This window comes from Electrophorus electricus, chromosome 4 (genome assembly GCF_041902795.1).
Source record: "Electrophorus electricus isolate QZ-2024a chromosome 4, ASM4190279v1, whole genome shotgun sequence".
NCBI classification, from domain to species: Eukaryota; Metazoa; Chordata; class Actinopteri; order Gymnotiformes; family Gymnotidae; genus Electrophorus; species Electrophorus electricus.
In genome coordinates, this window is record NC_137500.1 from 32,917,034 (window position 1) to 32,936,967 (window position 19,934).

At 47.8% G+C, this 19,934-nt stretch overlaps 1 protein-coding gene across 1 annotated transcript in view; it reads left to right on the forward strand.

The window, feature by feature from the left end:
* Nucleotides 1-16,029, forward strand: part of asic4a (acid-sensing (proton-gated) ion channel family member 4a) — a 71,705-nt gene extending 55,676 nt beyond the window's left edge. The window contains exons 2-10 of the mRNA XM_027021658.3: nt 2,968-3,112; nt 4,105-4,232; nt 10,780-10,933; nt 11,871-11,924; nt 13,274-13,427; nt 14,204-14,295; nt 14,448-14,527; nt 14,751-14,876; nt 15,212-16,029. Of these exons, the coding sequence (XP_026877459.2) occupies nt 2,968-3,112; nt 4,105-4,232; nt 10,780-10,933; nt 11,871-11,924; nt 13,274-13,427; nt 14,204-14,295; nt 14,448-14,527; nt 14,751-14,876; nt 15,212-15,346 (1,068 nt within the window). The 3' untranslated portion in view covers nt 15,347-16,029. The remainder of the gene's footprint in view (nt 1-2,967; nt 3,113-4,104; nt 4,233-10,779; nt 10,934-11,870; nt 11,925-13,273; nt 13,428-14,203; nt 14,296-14,447; nt 14,528-14,750; nt 14,877-15,211) is intronic.
* Nucleotides 16,030-19,934: the final 3,905 nt, after the last annotated feature.

Consider the following 19,934-nt stretch of genomic DNA (forward strand, 5'->3'; position numbering starts at 1 on the left):
ACATTTAAGACCATAGACAATATGGCAGACTGCCCTTCACAGCCTGTTCCACTCACCTCACCCAGTACAGTGTGACTGGAGTCTCAATCCCTGTCAGTCATGTCTGAGTGAAAGGGGGGTGTGTCAAGAATCTGTCTCCTCCTTTGGTCTTTGACCCTGTGTGAACAGCTAGGAACACCTTTGCACCAATCATGGTCCAATGACAGCAAAGCAGCACGTTGATCTGGGACCAATCACAGGTGCTTAGAGAAGCATGTTCTCACATGAATCAGCCATGCAACATACTTCATGATGGGTGAGGAGGGGCAGTGGTCCTGAGGGAGTCAGCTGGTAAACCAGCGCTCTCAGTTTATCCAGAGCGACTTACAGAAGTGCTTGGTCATTTCCTCATAGAATACATCCTAGTACAGTGCAGTAGGTTAGAGTCCAAGATACCAATGAACTAGAATACTGTAGAAATACAGGGATCACCGCTGATGCCTAGTAGTGCAAAACACATATAAGCTCTATAAGAGACAGCAATAAGTGCAATAAACAATACCCTACAATAAGTACTAGTTTCAGTTATTCAACAAAGTAGCAGGGTCAGTGGTCATTTAATATTCCACAAATAGATGGGTCTTCAGTCTGCATTTGAACACTGTAAGGGACTCTGCTGTCCAGACAGCAAGCAGAAGTTCATTCCACCATCTAGGAGTCAGGACATAGAATAGTCTCGATGCTACAATAAGGGAATAATGTTTTTTGGGGTTTTTGCTAAGAATTATTTTAAACCTCTTTCATAATATTTCCAGGTCATGTTCCCAGTTTTTAAGTGTGTTGTTGCGTTTAGAAAGGGTCTGTGGAAATGATCTGCCATCATCTACCAGTAGTCATGGGAGAAGAAATGACCCTGCATGTTGGGTGATTTTTACATTACATGCAATTTTTTAAAAACAAAACTGTGATAATACATGCATGGCTAGACATTCCAGGGACACCTGGAGTTGTGGAGGTGTGACACTCGCCTGGATTTGAAGATTGAGGTCCAAAACACAGTAGCGATAGAGTGCCGAAACGTCCCGTTTACAGCCCCCCAGCTGTGGCGCGTGAGTCCCACTAGCATGTGTCATTCCTCTAGGGGCAGGATACAGGCACAGCTATGATGGCAGGTGCAACTAATGAGAGCTTTTAGCGTGAGAGACCGTCTCATTTCACTCATGTTTCAGATTTCAACCCAGAACATTTAAATCTAATTATAATATCATGGATACTACAATGAGCAATTAGTGCTTTAATTTTAGCAGATCTCCTCCTTTAATAGGCAATTTTATGTTTGTTTGTTTGTGTGTGTGTGTGTGTGAGACATACTCATGTGTGATTATATGAGAGACTCCTGGTCCTCTGATGTCCTGATTAAAATTGTGTGTTTGTGTCTTGGTTTAAACTGTGTTTGTGTCCTGGTTTAAACTGTGTGTTTGTCTCTTGGTTTAAACTGTGTGTTTGTGTCCTGGTTTTAAACTGTGTGTTTGTCTCTGCGCTTAATTGCTGTGGGGTGTGTTCCTCCCAGCTACCATTTCATCCACAGTCTTTGCTTTGATTCCCACACAGCCAGCTGAGATCAGTTCCCACATGAAAGTGCTTGCATGTGTGTGTGTGTGTGTGCGTGTGTGTGTGTGTACGCACATGTGCGTGTTTGTGCGTTTGTGTGTGTGTGTTTGTGCACATGTGCGTTTGTGTGTGTGTGTGTGCGCATATGTGCGTTTGTGTGTGTGTGTATGTGTGTGTGTGCGCACATGTGCGTGTTTGTGCGTTAGTGTGTGTGTGTGTGTGTGTGCGCACATGTGCGTTTGTGTGTGTGTGTGTGTGCGCGTTTGTGTGTGTGTGTATGTGTGTGTGCGCGCACGTTTGTGTGTATGTGTGTGCGTGTGTGTGTGCGTGTGTGTTTATTAGACTGTCTAGGGGACTTGGACACACCATGCCTGAATAATCAACTTTGTATCACCATTAACTTACAGCGGGACCAAAGGCACAAGCCACAATGCCTGAGGGGCTCCCTGGTGTTTGTGGATTATAGGCAGTCTGCATTTAAAAAGCACTTCAAAAGATGTTTGGATTCAGTGTGTGTGATGATGAGGTACCTCGCACGTGCGTGCGTGCGTGTGTGTGTGTGTGATTTTAGGGTCTTGTTTGTGAATATGTGGCGATTAATGTTGCCCTCATTTGAAAGGCAAATGCACACAGACTCAAGCGTTTGTCTGCTGAACAGATTTGAACTCAGTATTTCCATAAAAGAACCCTCCTCTGTGGGTGCGGGAGGCAGTAGGCCTTCCTCTAGGTGGCGCTGGTGCACAGGGCTCACTGCAGTTGAATTCGGGGCCAGTGGGAGAAAGAAGCAACCACAAGGGTGTGAAGAGGCGGAGCTTTACTGCCTCCTTCCTTTCACTCGTAGGATATGCAGCCAATCATAGGACACAATTCCCTTTTTCTCATACAGTGTGCAGCCAATCAAAGAGCACAGTTCCCTTTTACTCACAGAGCATGTAGACAGCAGAAGCACAGTGTTGAGTGTAATACACCAACACTACTGTTGTTTGTAATACACCAACACCAATGTCATCTTTAATACACCACGACCAACTGTTGTCTGTAATACACCAACACCACTGTTGTCTGTAATACACCAACACCACTGTTGTCTGTAATACACCAGCACCACTGGTGTCTGTAATACACCAACACCACTGGTGTCTGTAATACACCAGCACCACTGGTGTCTGTAATACACCAACACCACTGGTGTCTGTAATACACCAACACCACTGGTGTCTGTAATACACCAGTGTGTAAGATGGTGTTTGAGGGCTTTAGAGGGGAAGGATGTTGTCTGGGCTGAACTTGCATGATGATTCTAGTCTCTGATGTTTCTGTAATCATGTCCCTGTCAGCGACATCCCATAATTCTCTAACATCTGGTGTTGTTTTCAGGTTTATACGAGATATGGAAAATGCTACACGTTCAACGGCAACAAGACGATGTCCAGGAAGACGAAGCAGGGGGGTATGGGTAACGGCCTGGAGGTGATGCTGGATATCCAACAAGACGAGTACCTGCCCATCTGGAGAGAGACGAGTGAGGGACCTAAACTCCCTTTTCTGGTGTCAGCCAGCAGTAACTCCCCACCCTGTAGTAGTAACTCCCCACTCTGTAGTAGTAACTCCCCACTCTGTAGTAGTAACTCCCCACCCTGTAGTAGTAACTCCCCACTCTGTAGTAGTAACTCCCCACTCTGTAGCAGTAACTCCCCACCCTGTAGTAGTAACTCCCCACTCTGTAGTAGTAACTCCCCACTCTGTAGTAGTAACTCCCCACCCTGTAGTAGTAACTCTCCACTCTGTAGTAGTAACTCCCCACTCTGTAGCAGTAACTCCCCACCCTGTAGTAGTAACTCCCCACTCTGTAGCAGTAACTCCCCACTCTGTAGTAGTAACTCCCCACCCTGTAGTAGTAACTCCCCACTCTGTAGCAGTAACTCCCCACTCTGTTGTAGTAACCCCCCACCCTGTAGTAGTAACTCCCCACCCTGTAGTAGTAACTCCCCACTCTGTTGTAGTAACTCCCCACTCTGTAGCAGTAACTCCCCACTCTGTTGTAGTAACTCCCCACTCTGTAGTAGTAACTCCCCACTCTGTAGTAGTAACTCCCCACTCTGTAGTAGTAACTCCCCACCCTGTAGTAGTAACTCCCCACTCTGTAGTAGTAACTCCCCACCCTGTAGTAGTAACTCCCCACTCTGTAGCAGTAACTCCCCACTCTGTAGCAGTAACTCCCCACCCTGTAGTAGTAACTCCCCACTCTGTAGTAGTAACTCCCCACTCCGTAGTAGTAACTCCCCACCCTGTAGTAGTAACTCCCCACTCTGTAGCAGTAACTCCCCACACAAGTCAGCAATACACACAATTTTCAAATGCAATTTTGTAGATTATCCAGATTATCCATCTTGTGTTTGTTATCTCTGTTCTTCACATATATTGGTAGCAAGATGAGAGGGGCTTATCTGTGAGACATATCTGTCTTCTTATGGGTCTGCATCCCTGTGTCTGTCTACCGCTCTGTCTCCGTAGATGAGACATCTCTTGAGGCAGGGATCCGGGTTCAGATCCACAGCCAGGATGAGCCTCCCTATATCCACCAGCTGGGCTTCGGAGTCTCGCCGGGATTCCAGACTTTTGTGTCGTGTCAGGAACAAAGAGTAGGACTACAAAAAACTACAATACCCACCAACTACAATACTACAACACTCACAACCAGCGCACCACAGCAAAGAACTAAAATACCCACCAACTACAATAATACAACACTCACAGCCAGCGCACCACAACAAAGAACTAAAATACCCACCAACTACAATACTACAACACCCACAACCAGTGCACCACAGCAAAGAAGTACAATACCCACCAACTACAATAATACAACACCCACAACCAGCGCACCACAGCAAAGAACTACAATACCCACTAACTACAATACTACAGTACCCATCAACTACAATACTACAATATCCAGCCAGCATGCATACAAGAACCACAGGACATATGCGCTCACTTACACACAATACCGATATGAACATCTGTCTGTCACCATTGCTTTACTGGCAATGACTAAAGTCCAGTATTGGCAAAACCTTCGAAATGTTTACATTTCTACTTTGGAAATAATAAGAATAATACAGTAATAACAATGACAACAAAAGCACTACCACCACCACCACCAATAATAATAATAAAATAATAACAGGTGTGTGTGACATCTATCAAGCCATTATAACAAGTTAATATGTAAACATAGACCGTTTGTGTGTGTGTGTGTGTGTGTGTGTAAGGGTGTGTGTAAGGGTGTGTGTGTAAGGGTGTGTGTGTGTGTGTGTGTGTAAGGGTGTGTGTAAGGGTGTGTGTGTGTGTGTAAGGGTGTGTGTAAGGGGGTGTGTGTGTGTGTGTGTAAGGGTGTGTGTGTGTGTGTGTGTGTGTGTGTGTGTAAGGGTGTGTGTAAGGGTGTGTGTGTGTGTGTGTAAGGGTGTGTGTAAGGGTGTGTGTGTGTGTGTGTGTGTAAGGGGGTGTGTGTGTGTGTGTGTGTGTGTGTGTGTAAGGGTGTGTGTAAGGGTGTGTGTGCATTTGTGGGTGTAGGTGTGTGTGTGTCTGTGTGTGTGTAAGGGTGTGTGTAAGGGTGTGTGTAAGGGGGTGTGTGTGTGTGTGTGTAAGGGTGTGTGTGTGTGTGTGTGTGTGTGTGTGTGTAAGGGTGTGTGTAAGGGTGTGTGTGTGTGTGTGTAAGGGTGTGTGTAAGGGTGTGTGTGTGTGTGTGTGTGTAAGGGGGTGTGTGTGTGTGTGTGTGTGTGTGTGTAAGGGTGTGTGTAAGGGTGTGTGTGCATTTGTGGGTGTAGGTGTGTGTGTGTCTGTGTGTGTGTAAGGGTGTGTGTAAGGGTGTGTGTGTGTGTGTGTAAGGGTGTGTGTAAGGGTGTGTGTGTGTGTGTGTGTGTGTGTGTGTGTGTGTGTGTGTAAGGGTGTGTGTGTGTGTGTGTGTAAGGGTGTGTGTAAGGGTGTGTGTGTGTGTGCATTTGTGGGTGTAGGTGTGTGTGTGTCTGTGTGTGTGTAAGGGTGTGTGTAAGGGTGTGTGTGTGTGTGCATTTGTGGGTGTAGGTGTGTGTGTGTCTGTGTGTGTGTCTGTGTGTGTGTAAGGGTGTGTGTGTAGGGGTGTGTGTGTGTGTGTGTGTGTGTGTGTGTAAGGGTGTGTGTGTGTGTGTGTGTGTGTGTAAGGGTGTGTGTAAGGGTGTGTGTGTGTGTGTAAGGGTGTGTGTGTAAGGGTGTGTGTAAGGGTGTGTGTAAGGGTGTGTGTGTAAGGGTGTGTGTAAGGGTGTGTGTGTGTGTGTGTGTGTGTCTGTGTGTGTGTAAGGGTGTGTGTAAGGGTGTGTGTGTGTGTGTGTAAGGGTGTGTGTAAGGGTGTGTGTGTGTGTGTGTGTGTGTGTGTGTGTGTAAGGGTGTGTGTGTGTGTGTGTAAGGGTGTGTGTAAGGGTGTGTGTGTGTGTGCATTTGTGGGTGTAGGTGTGTGTGTGTGTCTGTGTGTGTGTAAGGGTGTGTGTAAGGGTGTGTGTGTGTGTGCATTTGTGGGTGTAGGTGTGTGTGTGTCTGTGTGTGTGTCTGTGTGTGTGTAAGGGTGTGTGTGTAGGGGTGTGTGTGTGTGTGTGTGTGTGTGTGTGTGTAAGGGTGTGTGTAAGGGTGTGTGTAAGGGTGTGTGTGTGTGTGTAAGGGTGTGTGTGTAAGGGTGTGTGTAAGGGTGTGTGTAAGGGTGTGTGTAAGGGTGTGTGTGTAAGGGTGTGTGTAAGGGTGTGTGTGTGTGTGTGTGTGTGTAAGGGTGTGTGTAAGGGTGTGTGTAAGGGTGTGTGTGTGTGTGTGTAAGGGTGTGTGTAAGGGTGTGTGTAAGGGTGTGTGTGTGTGTGTGTGTGTGTGTGTAAGGGTGTGTGTAAGGGTGTGTGTGTGTGTGCATTTGTGGGTGTAGGTGTGTGTGTGTGTGTGTGTGTGTAAGGGTGTGTGTAAGGGTGTGTGTGTGTGTGCATTTGTGAGTGTAGGTGTGTGTGTGTGTGTAAGGGTGTGTGTGTAGGGGTGTGTGTGTGTGTGTGTGTGTGTAGGTGTGTGTGTGTGTGTGTGTGTAAGGGTGTGTGTGTGTGTGCATTTGTGGGTGTAGGTGTGTGTGTGTGTGTGTGTGTAAGGGTGTGTGTGTAGGGGTGTGTGTGTGTGTGTGTGTGTGTGTGTGTGTAGGTGTGTGTGTGTGTGTGTGTGTAAGGGTGTGTGTAAGGGTGTGTGTGTGTGTGCATTTGTGGGTGTAGGTGTGTGTGTGTGTGTGTGTGTGTAAGGGTGTGTGTGTGTGTGTGTAAGGGTGTGTGTGTGTGTGTAAGGGTGTGTGTAAGGGTGTGTGTGTGTGTGTGTAAGGGTGTGTGTAAGGGTGTGTGTGTGTGTGTGTGTGTAAGGGTGTGTGTGTAGGGGTGTGTGTGTGTGCGCGTAAGGGTGTGTGTAGGGGTGTGTGTAGGGGTGTGTGTAAGGGTGTGTGTGTGTGTGCATTTGTGGGTGTAGGTGTGTGTGTCTGTGTGTGTGTAAGGGTGTGTGTAAGGGTGTGTGTGTGTGTGCATTTGTGGGTGTAGGTGTGTGTGTGTCTGTGTGTGTGTCTGTGTGTGTGTAAGGGTGTGTGTGTAGGGGTGTGTGTGTGTGTGTGTGTGTGTGTGTAAGGGTGTGTGTGTGTGTGTGTGTGTAAGGGTGTGTGTAAGGGTGTGTGTAAGGGTGTGTGTGTGTGTGTAAGGGTGTGTGTGTAAGGGTGTGTGTAAGGGTGTGTGTGTGTGTGTGTGTAAGGGTGTGTGTGTGTGTGTGTGTGTGTGTGTGTGTAAGGGTGTGTGTAAGGGTGTGTGTGTGTGTGTGTAAGGGTGTGTGTAAGGGTGTGTGTGTGTGTGTGTGTGTAAGGGTGTGTGTGTGTGTGTGTGTAAGGGTGTGTGTAAGGGTGTGTGTGTGTGTGCATTTGTGGGTGTAGGTGTGTGTGTGTCTGTGTGTGTGTAAGGGTGTGTGTAAGGGTGTGTGTGTGTGTGTGTAAGGGTGTGTGTAAGGGTGTGTGTGTGTGTGTGTGTGTGTGTGTGTGTAAGGGTGTGTGTGTGTGTGTAAGGGTGTGTGTAAGGGTGTGTGTGTGTGTGCATTTGTGGGTGTAGGTGTGTGTGTGTCTGTGTGTGTGTAAGGGTGTGTGTAAGGGTGTGTGTGTGTGTGCATTTGTGGGTGTAGGTGTGTGTGTGTCTGTGTGTGTGTCTGTGTGTGTGTAAGGGTGTGTGTGTAGGGGTGTGTGTGTGTGTGTGTGTGTGTGTGTGTGTAAGGGTGTGTGTGTGTGTGTGTGTGTAAGGGTGTGTGTAAGGGTGTGTGTGTGTGTGTGTAAGGGTGTGTGTGTAAGGGTGTGTGTAAGGGTGTGTGTAAGGGTGTGTGTAAGGGTGTGTGTGTGTGTGTGTGTGTCTGTGTGTGTGTAAGGGTGTGTGTAAGGGTGTGTGTGTGTGTGTGTAAGGGTGTGTGTAAGGGTGTGTGTGTGTGTGTGTGTGTGTGTAAGGGTGTGTGTGTGTGTGTGTAAGGGTGTGTGTAAGGGTGTGTGTGTGTGTGCATTTGTGGGTGTAGGTGTGTGTGTGTCTGTGTGTGTGTAAGGGTGTGTGTAAGGGTGTGTGTGTGTGTGCATTTGTGGGTGTAGGTGTGTGTGTGTCTGTGTGTGTGTCTGTGTGTGTGTAAGGGTGTGTGTGTAGGGGTGTGTGTGTGTGTGTGTGTGTGTGTGTGTGTGTGTGTAAGGGTGTGTGTGTGTGTGTGTGTGTAAGGGTGTGTGTAAGGGTGTGTGTAAGGGTGTGTGTGTGTGTGTAAGGGTGTGTGTGTAAGGGTGTGTGTAAGGGTGTGTGTAAGGGTGTGTGTAAGGGTGTGTGTGTAAGGGTGTGTGTAAGGGTGTGTGTGTGTGTGTGTGTAAGGGTGTGTGTAAGGGTGTGTGTAAGGGTGTGTGTGTGTGTGTGTAAGGGTGTGTGTAAGGGTGTGTGTAAGGGTGTGTGTAAGGGTGTGTGTGTGTGTGTGTGTGTGTGTGTAAGGGTGTGTGTAAGGGTGTGTGTGTGTGTGTGTGCGCATTTGTGGGTGTAGGTGTGTGTGTGTGTGTGTGTGTAAGGGTGTGTGTAAGGGTGTGTGTGTGTGTGCATTTGTGAGTGTAGGTGTGTGTGTGTGTGTAAGGGTGTGTGTGTAGGGGTGTGTGTGTGTGTGTGTGTGTGTAGGTGTGTGTGTGTGTGTGTGTGTAAGGGTGTGTGTGTGTGTGCATTTGTGGGTGTAGGTGTGTGTGTGTGTGAGTGTGTAAGGGTGTGTGTGTAGGGGTGTGTGTGTGTGTGTGTGTGTGTGTAGGTGTGTGTGTGTGTGTGTGTAAGGGTGTGTGTAAGGGTGTGTGTGCATTTGTGGGTGTAGGTGTGTGTGTGTGTGTAAGGGTGTGTGTGTGTGTGTAAGGGTGTGTGTGTGTGTAAGGGTGTGTGTAAGGGTGTGTGTGTGTGTGTGTAAGGGTGTGTGTAAGGGTGTGTGTGTGTGTGTGTGTGTAAGGGTGTGTGTGTAGGGGTGTGTGTGTGTGTGCGTAAGGGTGTGTGTAGGGGTGTGTGTAGGGGTGTGTGTAAGGGTGTGTGTAAGGGTGTGTGTAAGGGTGTGTGTGTGTGTGTGTAAGGGTGTGTGTGTGTGTGTGTAAGGGTGTGTGTAAGGGTGTGTGTGTGTGTAAGGGTGTGTGTGTGTGTGTAAGGGTGTGTGTAAGGGTGTGTGTGTGTAAGGGTGTGTGTAAGGGTGTGTGTGTGTGTGTGTAAGGGTGTGTTTAAGGGTGTGTGTGTGTAAGGGTGTGTGTAGGGGTGTGTGTAAGGGTGTGTGTGTGTGTGTGTAAGGGTGTGTGTGTGTGTGTGTAAGGGTGTGTGTAAGGGTGTGTGTAGGGGTGTGTGTAAGGGTGTGTGTGTAAGGGTGTGAGTAAGGGTGTGTGTGTAGGGTGTGTGTAAGGGTGTGTGTGTAAGGGTGTGTGTGTAAGGGTGTGTGTGTAAGGGTGTGTAAGGGTGTGTGTGTAAGGGTGTGTGTGTAGGGTGTGTGTAAGGGTGTGTGTAAGGGTGTGTGTGTAAGGGTGTGTGTGAAGGGTGTGTGTGTAAGGGTGTGTGTGTAGGGGTGTGTGTGTGTGTGTAAGGGTGTGTGTGTAAGGGTGTGTGTGTAGGGGTGTGTGTGTGTGTGTGTAAGGGTGTGTGTGTAAGGGTGTGTATGTAAGGGTGTGTGTGTAGGGGTGTGTGTGTGTGTGTGTAAGGGTGTGTGTGTGTAAGGGTGTGTGTGTAAGGGTGTGTGTGTAGGGGTGTGTGTGTGTGTGTAAGGGTGTGTGTGTAAGGGTGTGTGTGTAAGGGTGTGTGTGTAAGGGGTGTGTGTGTGTGTGTGTAAGGGTGTGTGTGTGTAAGGGTGTGTGTGTAAGGGTGTGTGTGTAGGGGTGTGTGTGTGTGTGTGTAAGGGTGTGTGTGTAAGGGTGTGTGTGTAAGGGGTGTGTGTGTGTGTGTGTAAGGGTGTGTGTGTGTAAGGGTGTGTGTAAGGGTGTGTGTAAGGGTGTGTGCGTAAGGGTGTGTGTAAGGGTGTGTGTAAGGGTGTGTGTGTGTGTGTGTAAGGGTGTGTGTAAGGGTGTGTGTAAGGGTGTGTGTAAGGGTGTGTGTGTGTGTGTGTAAGGGTGTGTGTAAGGGTGTGTGTAAGGGTGTGTGTAAGGGTGTGTGTGTAAGGGTGTGTGTGTAAGGGTGTGTGTAAGGGTGTGTGTGTAAGGGTGTGTGTGTAAGGGTGTGTGTAAGGGTGTGTGTAAGGGTGTGTGTGTAAGGGTGTTTGTAAGGGTGTGTGTGTAAGGGTGTGTGTGTGTAAGGGTGTGTGTAAGGGTGTGTGTAAGGGTGTGTGTGTAAGGGTGTGTGTAAGGGTGTGTGTGTGTAAGGGTGTGTGTGTAGGGGTGTGTGTAAGGGTGTGTGTAAGGGTGTGTGTAAGGGTGTGTGTGTGTAAGGGTGTGTGTAAGGGTGTGTGTGTGTAAGGGTGTGTGTAAGGGTGTGTGTAAGGGTGTGTGTGTGTAAGGGTGTGTGTAAGGGTGTGTGTGTAGGGGTGGTTGTTTAGTTGCAAGAAGAATTAGTGAGGCAAGGGGAGGCTGTCTCCTGGACAATAATATCTCTCTCTTTCTCCTTCTCTCTCTCTCTCTCTCTCTCTCCCTCTCTCTCTCCCTCCTTCTAGCTGACCTACCTACCCCAGCCATGGGGGAACTGCCGTTCTACTAGTGAACAGGTCATCCCTGGCTATGACACCTACAGCATCAGCGCATGCCGTCTGCGCTGTGAGACGCGGATGGTTCTGCAGGAATGCCACTGCCGGATGGTCCACATGCCTGGTACCGCTCGCTCCACGCCCACACACTGCGCCAGTGCCTGGCTTCCGTTCTGTTTGGTTTGGTTTGTTTTTTTCATTTCTCCTTAATGAGGTCACTAAGCAACTTTTCCTCCGGTTCTGATCCAGTAATCGAGTGGCCCAGGTCGCGTTAATTGCTCTAAGCTCTAATTGTTTGAGATGCTGGCGCTGAATTTGCTCTCCGTAATGTAGCCCCAGGTTGGGGAGCTTAACACGGAACGTGACACTCCGTGGGCTGAATCGACTGCCCCATGAGAACAGCCCAGCCGTCTTCTGCCCCAGGGGGAGGTGTGGGATCAGAGCGCGCAGGTTTCTGCCCCAGTTCTAGAGACAGGGAGACAAAGGGTCACTGTTGAGCCAATTTTCGCCGCTAACAAACTCTCTGCACCTGAGTTATTAGTGAGCTCTGAGTCCACAGCAGGGAGCTGTAGGTCTGCTAGTGTTTGTTCCAGCTCCTTAATGTCTCCAAATCAATTTCACCTCAATGCAAATAGAGCGTGAGGCCTTTGTGGCAGGCGTGAGCTCACAGAGCAGGCTGGGCTGTTTCTGGAACAGTGGAGGTGGGATCATGGTGGGATCAGGGTGGGGTAGGAGACAGGGCATGGCAAGGTGGAGTGGGTGGGGCGAGGTAGGAGGAGTGAGTGCTGGGGAGGCGGAGCAAGGTGGGAGGGGCTCTGTGTGAGACAGTCAGCCACCCGCACAAACAGCAGTGAACAGAAGGAGGTCCGAGTGTCCGCGTGTTCTCTCAGCTGCTGCCGTGATCCCAGCATGGACGTTCTGTCTTCTGCTTCTTCCTCTCCTTTCTTCCCTCCCTCCTTTCTTGAGCTCCTACATCTTTCTCTCTCTTGCTCTCTCTGCTAGCAGTGAAATCGTGTCCGTTTCCTTTTTTTGATCATGCCATTGTGTGTTTCTCACCCTAGGAAATGCAGATATCTGCACTCCCAACAAAATTAAGTGTGTGGACAAGGCTTTGGGTAAGCACAACACCCTGACGCGCTTCAACACGGAAGAAAGGAGGTTCTGAAAAATACGTTTAGCATGAGGAAAAACTTGGACAATGTTTCCTGCTAGAGACAGAGAGAAAGAAAGAGTGAGAGAGAGAGAGAAAGAGAACAAGACAGCAAGATGAGATTTCTGTGTCAGTATCGGACTGATTGGGATAGAAAATGCTTTTTCTTGCTGATACAGGACCTGTTTTGCTGCACGCACACACACACACACACACACACACACACGCGCGCACACACACACACACACACACTCTGTCCCTGGGCAGGAGCTTCCCTAATGAGTGGCCTCCTGGCCTGGTTTATGATGCTCATAAGCGCTCTTTATGATGAAGAGAGACGTGTCTGAACAATTATGATGTTCCTTGCCTAATAATCCAGAAATGTGATTATCTACCGTGTTGAAAGGATCTCCAGCCTTATTTAATGGGTGATTGGGATACATCTAGACACATTGGCCAAGAAAAGCTAAACCTGTGTCTGCAGGAGCTCCCAGCTCACTTCATGAGGAGAAAGAATCTCTCCATCAGCGCCACACGCTCGAGAACATTCACATCTTACCGTATGGGAATATTTTACCAGAATAGAGCACACACTTGTTCAGATAACTGCAGGACTTTAGTTGGAAAATCCAAAATGATTCTGTTCAGAATTGTGTGCGTGTGTGTATGTGTGCGTGTGCATGTGCACATATGTATGCATGAGAGTATATGTGTGTATGTCTATATGAGTGTATGTGTATGTGTGTGTGCGTGTGCATGTATAAGTGAATGTTTGTGTGTGTATGTATATTCTGATCTGCATACTAAGAAGGTATTACCCATGTAGAATAAGTTTGTGTAGTATGTAGTAGGTAGCTTGTGTAGTAGGGAAATTGTTCCAGTGGGAGCTTGATGAATGAAACACAAGGGTCCACACACACGCACGCACGCACGCACGCACGCACACACACACACACACACACACACACACACACACACACACACACACACACATACACTTGTAGATGTGCCCTTTGGGGCTCATCACATTGAGGGCACATTTGTTCTTCCTGGAACGCTAGTGCACAGATAACCAAAATATGTCCCAAAATATCTCTCAGGCTCTCTCTCACACACACACACACACATACACACACACACACACCTTTCTCTTTCTCACACACAGCATATCTCTCTCTCTCTCTCTCTCTCACTCACACACACACACACACACACACACACACACACACAGTTTTTGAGCAGTATAGACCTCATTATTTTATAGACTTTCACACTAAAGCAGGTTCTGTAAGTGTGTGTATCTGTATGTTTCAGCCCTGTTGCAGAAGGGCTCAGGAGACACATGTCCCTGTGAGACCCCCTGTAACCTCACCCGTTATGGCAAAGAGCTGTCCATGGTGAAGATACCCAGTAAGGGCTCAGCTCGGTACCTCTCCCGCAAATACCACAAAACTGAGGACTACATCAGGTATCCTGGCCTCCTCACGCTTGCAACATTTTAACGCCACTGTACTGCAAGTATCATACAGATGAAAAGTACAGTAACCATCTTAAACCTGAGTCTCACATCTGAGTTTACCCTGTGTCTGAATTCAACCTGTGTCTGAGTTCAACCTGTGTCTGAAGTTCTATGGCTGTGTTTGTGATATACAGTAGTGTTCAATAGAATGAGGCCACTATTAGGTTTGTTGTTTTATTAATCATATAATGACCATTTATAATTATTTCTCACTGTATTTATTAGAATACAACCAGAAAATACAGGAAGTATGTACAAACATTTTTAAAAAACAACACAAGTCAGTATTTAGTGTGACTGGTGTTGAGCCCTTCTGGGGAGACTGTGCTGAGGTTTTCTGAAGTCGTCTCTGGTTCATGATACCAGACGACTCTCAGCACTTCCCACAGTTCATCTGCAGTTTTAGACGTCTTTACCAGCTACTGCTCAGGTGTAACGGGAGCTCTCACTAAATTCTCTCCACTGCAGCCTATAGAAACTGTTTCTTTTAAATACTGCATACAAATTTCCTGTATTTTCTGGTTGTATTCTAATAAAGAAACTGACAAACTGGTCATTATATCATTGCTAAAACAACAATGGTGGATTTCTGCACAGTACTGTAAGTTATACAACTCAGGCAGTTCAGTACATGTTCTCAATACTCAAGTCTAATTAGATTTATGTCAATACAGTAATATTGTTAATCTGGTTAACCCTGTTTTATGATATTTCTTCATTTATAGGGACAACTTCCTCATTTTGGATATTTTCTTTGAGGCTCTGAACTATGAGACGATAGAACAGAAGAAGGCCTATGACGTTGCAGGGTTGCTAGGTAGCCGCTTTCGTCCGCTGGGTGGCTTTTGTGTTCTCCGGAATTATAATTCGACTACCGTTTAGTTTCTGGGTTACAAAGCAAAATGCACATGATGTAATTCTGCTGTCTGCCCATGTCACACGCCTCTCCCGGGTCTGTTTGAAATTCAGGAGACATCGGTGGACAGATGGGTCTCTTCATAGGTGCCAGTATCCTCACAATCCTGGAAATTCTTGATTACATTTATGAGGTACGGGAATGTCGCCACACACTTTACCGCTCATTCACACAGCTTTAGCACTGCAACCAAGTCCACTAAACTCTAATTGTGCAGTAAGTGATGGGGGTGGGTTTTGTGTGTGTGTGTGTGTGTGTGAGAGAGAGAGAGAGACAGAGATCTATGTTTACTTTAGATGTTGTAGTGCTGATAATGCTGAGCTCCTCTCCTCCCCTCCCCTCCCCTCCCCTCCCAGGTGATCAGACACAGGTTGGAGCGTTTGTTAAGACCTCAGCAGGAGAAGACACAGCAGCCGTCTCAGACACAGATAGCAGGTGCCAGCGCTGTGGCCACGGTCCACCTGGAGGACATTACAGTGAAGGTGAGCAGATGGAGCTCACTGGCCCCCATCACTGATGGAGTCATCATTATGTCACCATGCTTCTCATTCAAACCCCGATTGGGTCTAATAATAACGCACACTGACTGCACTTTTATCTTCTGTTCATAAAAGAAGCCGCAAAGGTGTTATCCTTCACAACACCGGTTCTGGTTGTTTATTAGAGAACAAGGCTGAACACTGAAGTAGCACAAGCACAGTTTTAAAATCCTATAGTACATCACTCCCACTTCTCACTGGGCCTGGCTCAGGTCCCAGGTCAGCTGGGCAGAGTGCTGGGGTGTAAGGCTGTGTTGTGTTGTTGTGGTGACTGGCAGGACGACAGCGAGGTGAAGAGAGGGCACGATGAGGGAGCGTATGCCAACACCATCCTCCCAAACCACCACCACCACCACATGCATCTCCATCAGGGACGCCGACACGCACCGCCCTGCGACGACTTCACCTGCTAGGGACTGCTGTTCGCTACAACCACAGACTCTCTCTCCCTCTATCCCTCTCTCTCCTGCTCTCTCTAGATCTGTCTCTCTCCTGGTGTCGGATCCAGGCTCTACAGGCCTCTGGATCTCAGCTCTCCTTAAACGTCCTCATCGTCACCAGTGGAACTCCAGTGACAGCTACAGCCAAAGTCGCTCTCTAACCCTGTGGTGTTGGCCACCACGCCACTGTCCACTAGGAGACAGTGTCCACTCACCTGTCCGTCCGTCCCGTGCCTGTTACAGCTGCTGGGACTCCTGTGATCATGGGCAGGCTGCCCTGGTGCCAGTTTGGTGCCAGTCCGTTTCCAGGGCTCAGGGTGTCGCCAGCCTGCGTTCCACATGAGGTTAAAGCACTACGTTCTTTGTTTGGTTTCTTGTCACACGGTTTCCCTTGGAAATTTACTCTCTGAGTACAAATCATCATGTAAAATAATGTCGGTGATTATCAGACCACTGTAATGATGTATTTTAGTCATTTATTATTGACCCACAGACTCCAGAGACCGAGAGTGCTTACAGCACCGAACATGAGCTCAGCGAAAGCTGTAGGACTGTAGAAGTGTGTATCAGATCAGTAGTATATATCCATTTCCACAGGATACATATGCTAAATGTTTTCTTTATATTAAATGGTTTATGAATAATTCCTTAAGGTATATTGAAAGTCCCACTAATTTTGTAATGTTATTTCTATAAAGATTTGATATGCGAGAATGGTACTAGCGCAGATGCTAACCGCTACAGCGCATCCCTGTGATGCGGTCCCCTTTAGACAGGGAAATGACACAGATCCAGTTAGTAGAGCTCACCAAGAAGACACGACGTCAGGGCAGTTCCCACGTTCACTTCATCACAGTGATGGATTCAATCTTCTAGCTCCTCGAAGCGCATTTAATAAGACAAAGGCGGCATATCAGTCAGGGGCTCACCCAGAGATGCCCCCCCTCTCCTGCTGGACACGCCCTCTTCAGGTGCTCACCCACACCTGCTCCCCCTCTCCTGCTGGACACGCCCTCTTCAGGGGCTCACCCACACCTGCGCCCCCCTTTCCAGCTGGACACGCCCTCTCCAGAGGCTCACCCACACCTGCCTCGCCTCTCCTGCTGGACACGCCCTCTGCATCTTCGCTCCTCAGTGAGCAGCTAAAGTAAAGGGTATCAAGACTTCCTCAGGTACTGAAAATACTGAAAGAGAAGAATTGATTGGGGTTTTCAAAGAATTGATTGGGGTTTTTGTAGTTTGTGAAATGAGGGTGAACTGCTCGGGTTCAGCAAAGACTCCGCCTGTGCCACCCTGCGCCAGGCTGTGCCAAGTAAGCACATCACATTTATCAGAATCGTCAGAGCAGGTACATTCGTGTGACTGCCAGACTTTCCGAGACACCATGCCGCTCCACGCTGGTTTACTAGTCACGTACGTAACGGAAGCATCTATTGAAGCAGGCAGCTCTAGAACCAGCACCAGCCGGACCCACAGTGATCTCTACGTCCGAGACCAAGCCAGCAGCTTCTGACCGTAGGCCCAGTTTCGCCAACCAGCGGATGCTAGACCAACACATGGCATGTGTCACATGACAGGCCAGTGTTCGCCCAGTGCAGGTGGCCTGAAGCTCCTGACACACCTGTACTGAGTGTTAACGGACGTGACCTGAGCGTGAAGTCACCTGACAAACCTGGATCTTCAGCAGAGCATTACAGTTCAAATCTGGAACTGATGTGATTTCTGAACATTTGATTTACTGAGCGTTTCATCGGCTGTTTTGACGAGGTGTTTAACTGTCAGATGGTTCTCATGTTGATGAGGACATGAGGAAGTATAAATATCCAGAAATATTAGCGGTGAAGTGTGCCAGAACCTCTGTCACTGATCTTCTATTAGGGCTGCTACTTCATTACGTCTTTTGATTGATCCAGCTGAAAAATTAGTTTGTTTCAAATTACTTTAGAATATTTTTTTTGACCAAATCAAGCACAACTAAACAGCTTTGAATCGGGACTGGAAACCTGTGAAGGAACTACGCACTTTAACATGAAGGCCATGAGGACACACACACACACACACACACAAACACACACCCCTCAAAGTGATATAAGCCATCTCTCGGTGGTGCATACAGTGACCTCCAAACCCTTTAACTGGAAATAATACTATCAAGTGACTGGCCAGAGCTGGTGAATGTTGCTGAATAGCTGTGTAATGGAGCCAGGTAGAGAACTGTGCAGGTAGAACATACCTGTGAGCTGTGTACACCACCCCCGCCTGGCCGAGCGGGGCTGTGTGCACCACCCACCCCCGTTGGAGTGGAGCTTTGTGCACCACCCACACCCGGCCGAGCGGGGCTGTGTGCACCACCCACGCCTGGCCGAGCGGGGCTGTGGAAGGCACTTGTGGTCCTCCATCACGGGGGGGTGGAACTGCCTGATCCTGCTCTTTTCTGCTGGCTGTGGGGCTTTAATGTTCCAGGCTTTGCGGAGTGGATGTTTGCCTCTGCTGATGAACAGTCACGGCTCATAGCGATCATGACAACACTGATGTTTTCTTCCATATTTAAAGGGTTTCAGTAGCATTTTAACTATTTCTTTTGAAGGGCATGACCCTCTGTGCTGCATTTCTCCTGTTTACTGTGCAGAAGCAGACAGCACTTCCAGGTCAGAGTAACCATTGGCAACACACCGATTTTTAATATTCATAAAAATGCATCACAATGACATTTTCAAAGGTTTCCAATCAAAAGCGTGATGGAGTTCTGTGCAGGCTGCATAATAACATGTCTCAGTGTCATAAATAACTGGGTCTCCTGACGCATCATCAGGAAACTTCCACACCACAGCAGATACGACGACAGCGCCGTGACAAATCACGGGTTCCCACGCGGCTCGGATCACCCCACCCCCACGGTGCCCCTGTCCCAGAGCCCAGCTGGAGCTGCAGCTGTCTACTCGCACATCTAAAAGTAACATCTACCCTATACACTTTTCTCCCAGAATGCCGTTTTCTTGCCTTCACCAAGCCAGAACCTCTGTCCTCTGCACTTCCTTTTGGAATGACAGATCCCAGAATGCACATCTGCAGGACTTGGGAAAGTCATTAACAATAAAATTTCCTCAAACTAGTTTTGCAATGGAGCTTAATATTCAGGGTGAATATGGGCAGAACTGAAATTCCCCATTTTATCATTTTAATGTCCCAGAATTGTTTGTTTGTTTGTTTGTTTGTTAGAGGTATGCTCAATGTCTGTGGTCATAAAGTGATGACGCAGACTGTATAGTTTTCAGATAATTCCTCCCAGTAAAGGGTTAATCTGGTGTGGTTAGACAAGCCAGAGCAACAGGCCACCTGCTAACAGAAAACACAGTCGTGTTTGTACAGAAGCTGTCGCTGTGTTTTCTGTTATAACACATTTTATAAATGTAACGATGGTAAGTACTACAGTCACATATTAAAGTCTAAATTAATGAATTCTCACTTGGCGTCTAATCTGTTCTTTTCTGCTGGTAGTGTGTAGTTCTGCTGTAACGGTTTTTAATGTGCACCAGGCTCAGCCAGACGGAGACGACGCGCCGTGCGTGTGTGTGGCTAGAGAGAGTCCGACTCCACTATGCTGCTCTTTTCGCACCTTCAGACTTTTAACCGGGCCCTTTGTCAAGCTGTCCTCTCTGTTCTGTAAAAGTAACGGAGAAACCTCAGTGACCCGAGACACGCCGAACAGAAAGAACCATCTGGGTTAAACTCGTCAACCACGTCAAAAAAGAAAATGAAAAAAGAAGAGGGGCGGCATACAAATCCCGCACCTCGTGGGGCAGTTCAAAGGGTGGGAGGTATTAGCATGTCAAATGAGGTGCTTGCCTGCTTTGTAGAGTTCTGGAGTTGAAGGAAATACTAGTAACTGCGTTTGAAGTCTTTCCTCCAAACTGCGAGAACAGATGGTTTTTCCTTAGAATCTTGTGCAGCATAAATGAGTTCTGGCTCGACAAGCTGGTTTGCTCTCGCGGTTACGAGATGTGTGCTTTTCTTCAGATGTTCTGACACTCCTGGGGGGGAAAATTCAGCCATCAAACCCAGAATTAAACTGAATTGTCCAACAACAACTTGGTCAGAAAATTAACAAGAACTGTTGAGACAGTTTCCATTGGTACAGAAGAGTATGAATGAACTGCTGTGTGGATGCACAAATCCAATCTTTTCAAATAAGACACAAGTCATTTTTGTATGTGGCCCTGCTCAGATATGTACCAGATTCATGGTCATGCAATATGAATGTGAACAGTAAAATCAGAATTCAGAACCAGCTCTGCAATTCCATTCAGTCTAGCTATAAACCGGCACATTCAACAGAAACAGCCCTCATAGCAATGACAGAGAAACTTCACACTGCCAAAGCTGCCAAACTCTCAGGTTTTGATACTTCTGGACCTGCAACACAGTAAACCACAACATTCTGCTCTCTGTTCTCTCCAGCCTTGGTGTGACTGGCTCTGCATGGAAATGGTTTCAGTCCTATCTGGAGGGACAGTCCTATCAGGTGACATGGACAGGATCAACATCCAATCCATGTAGACCC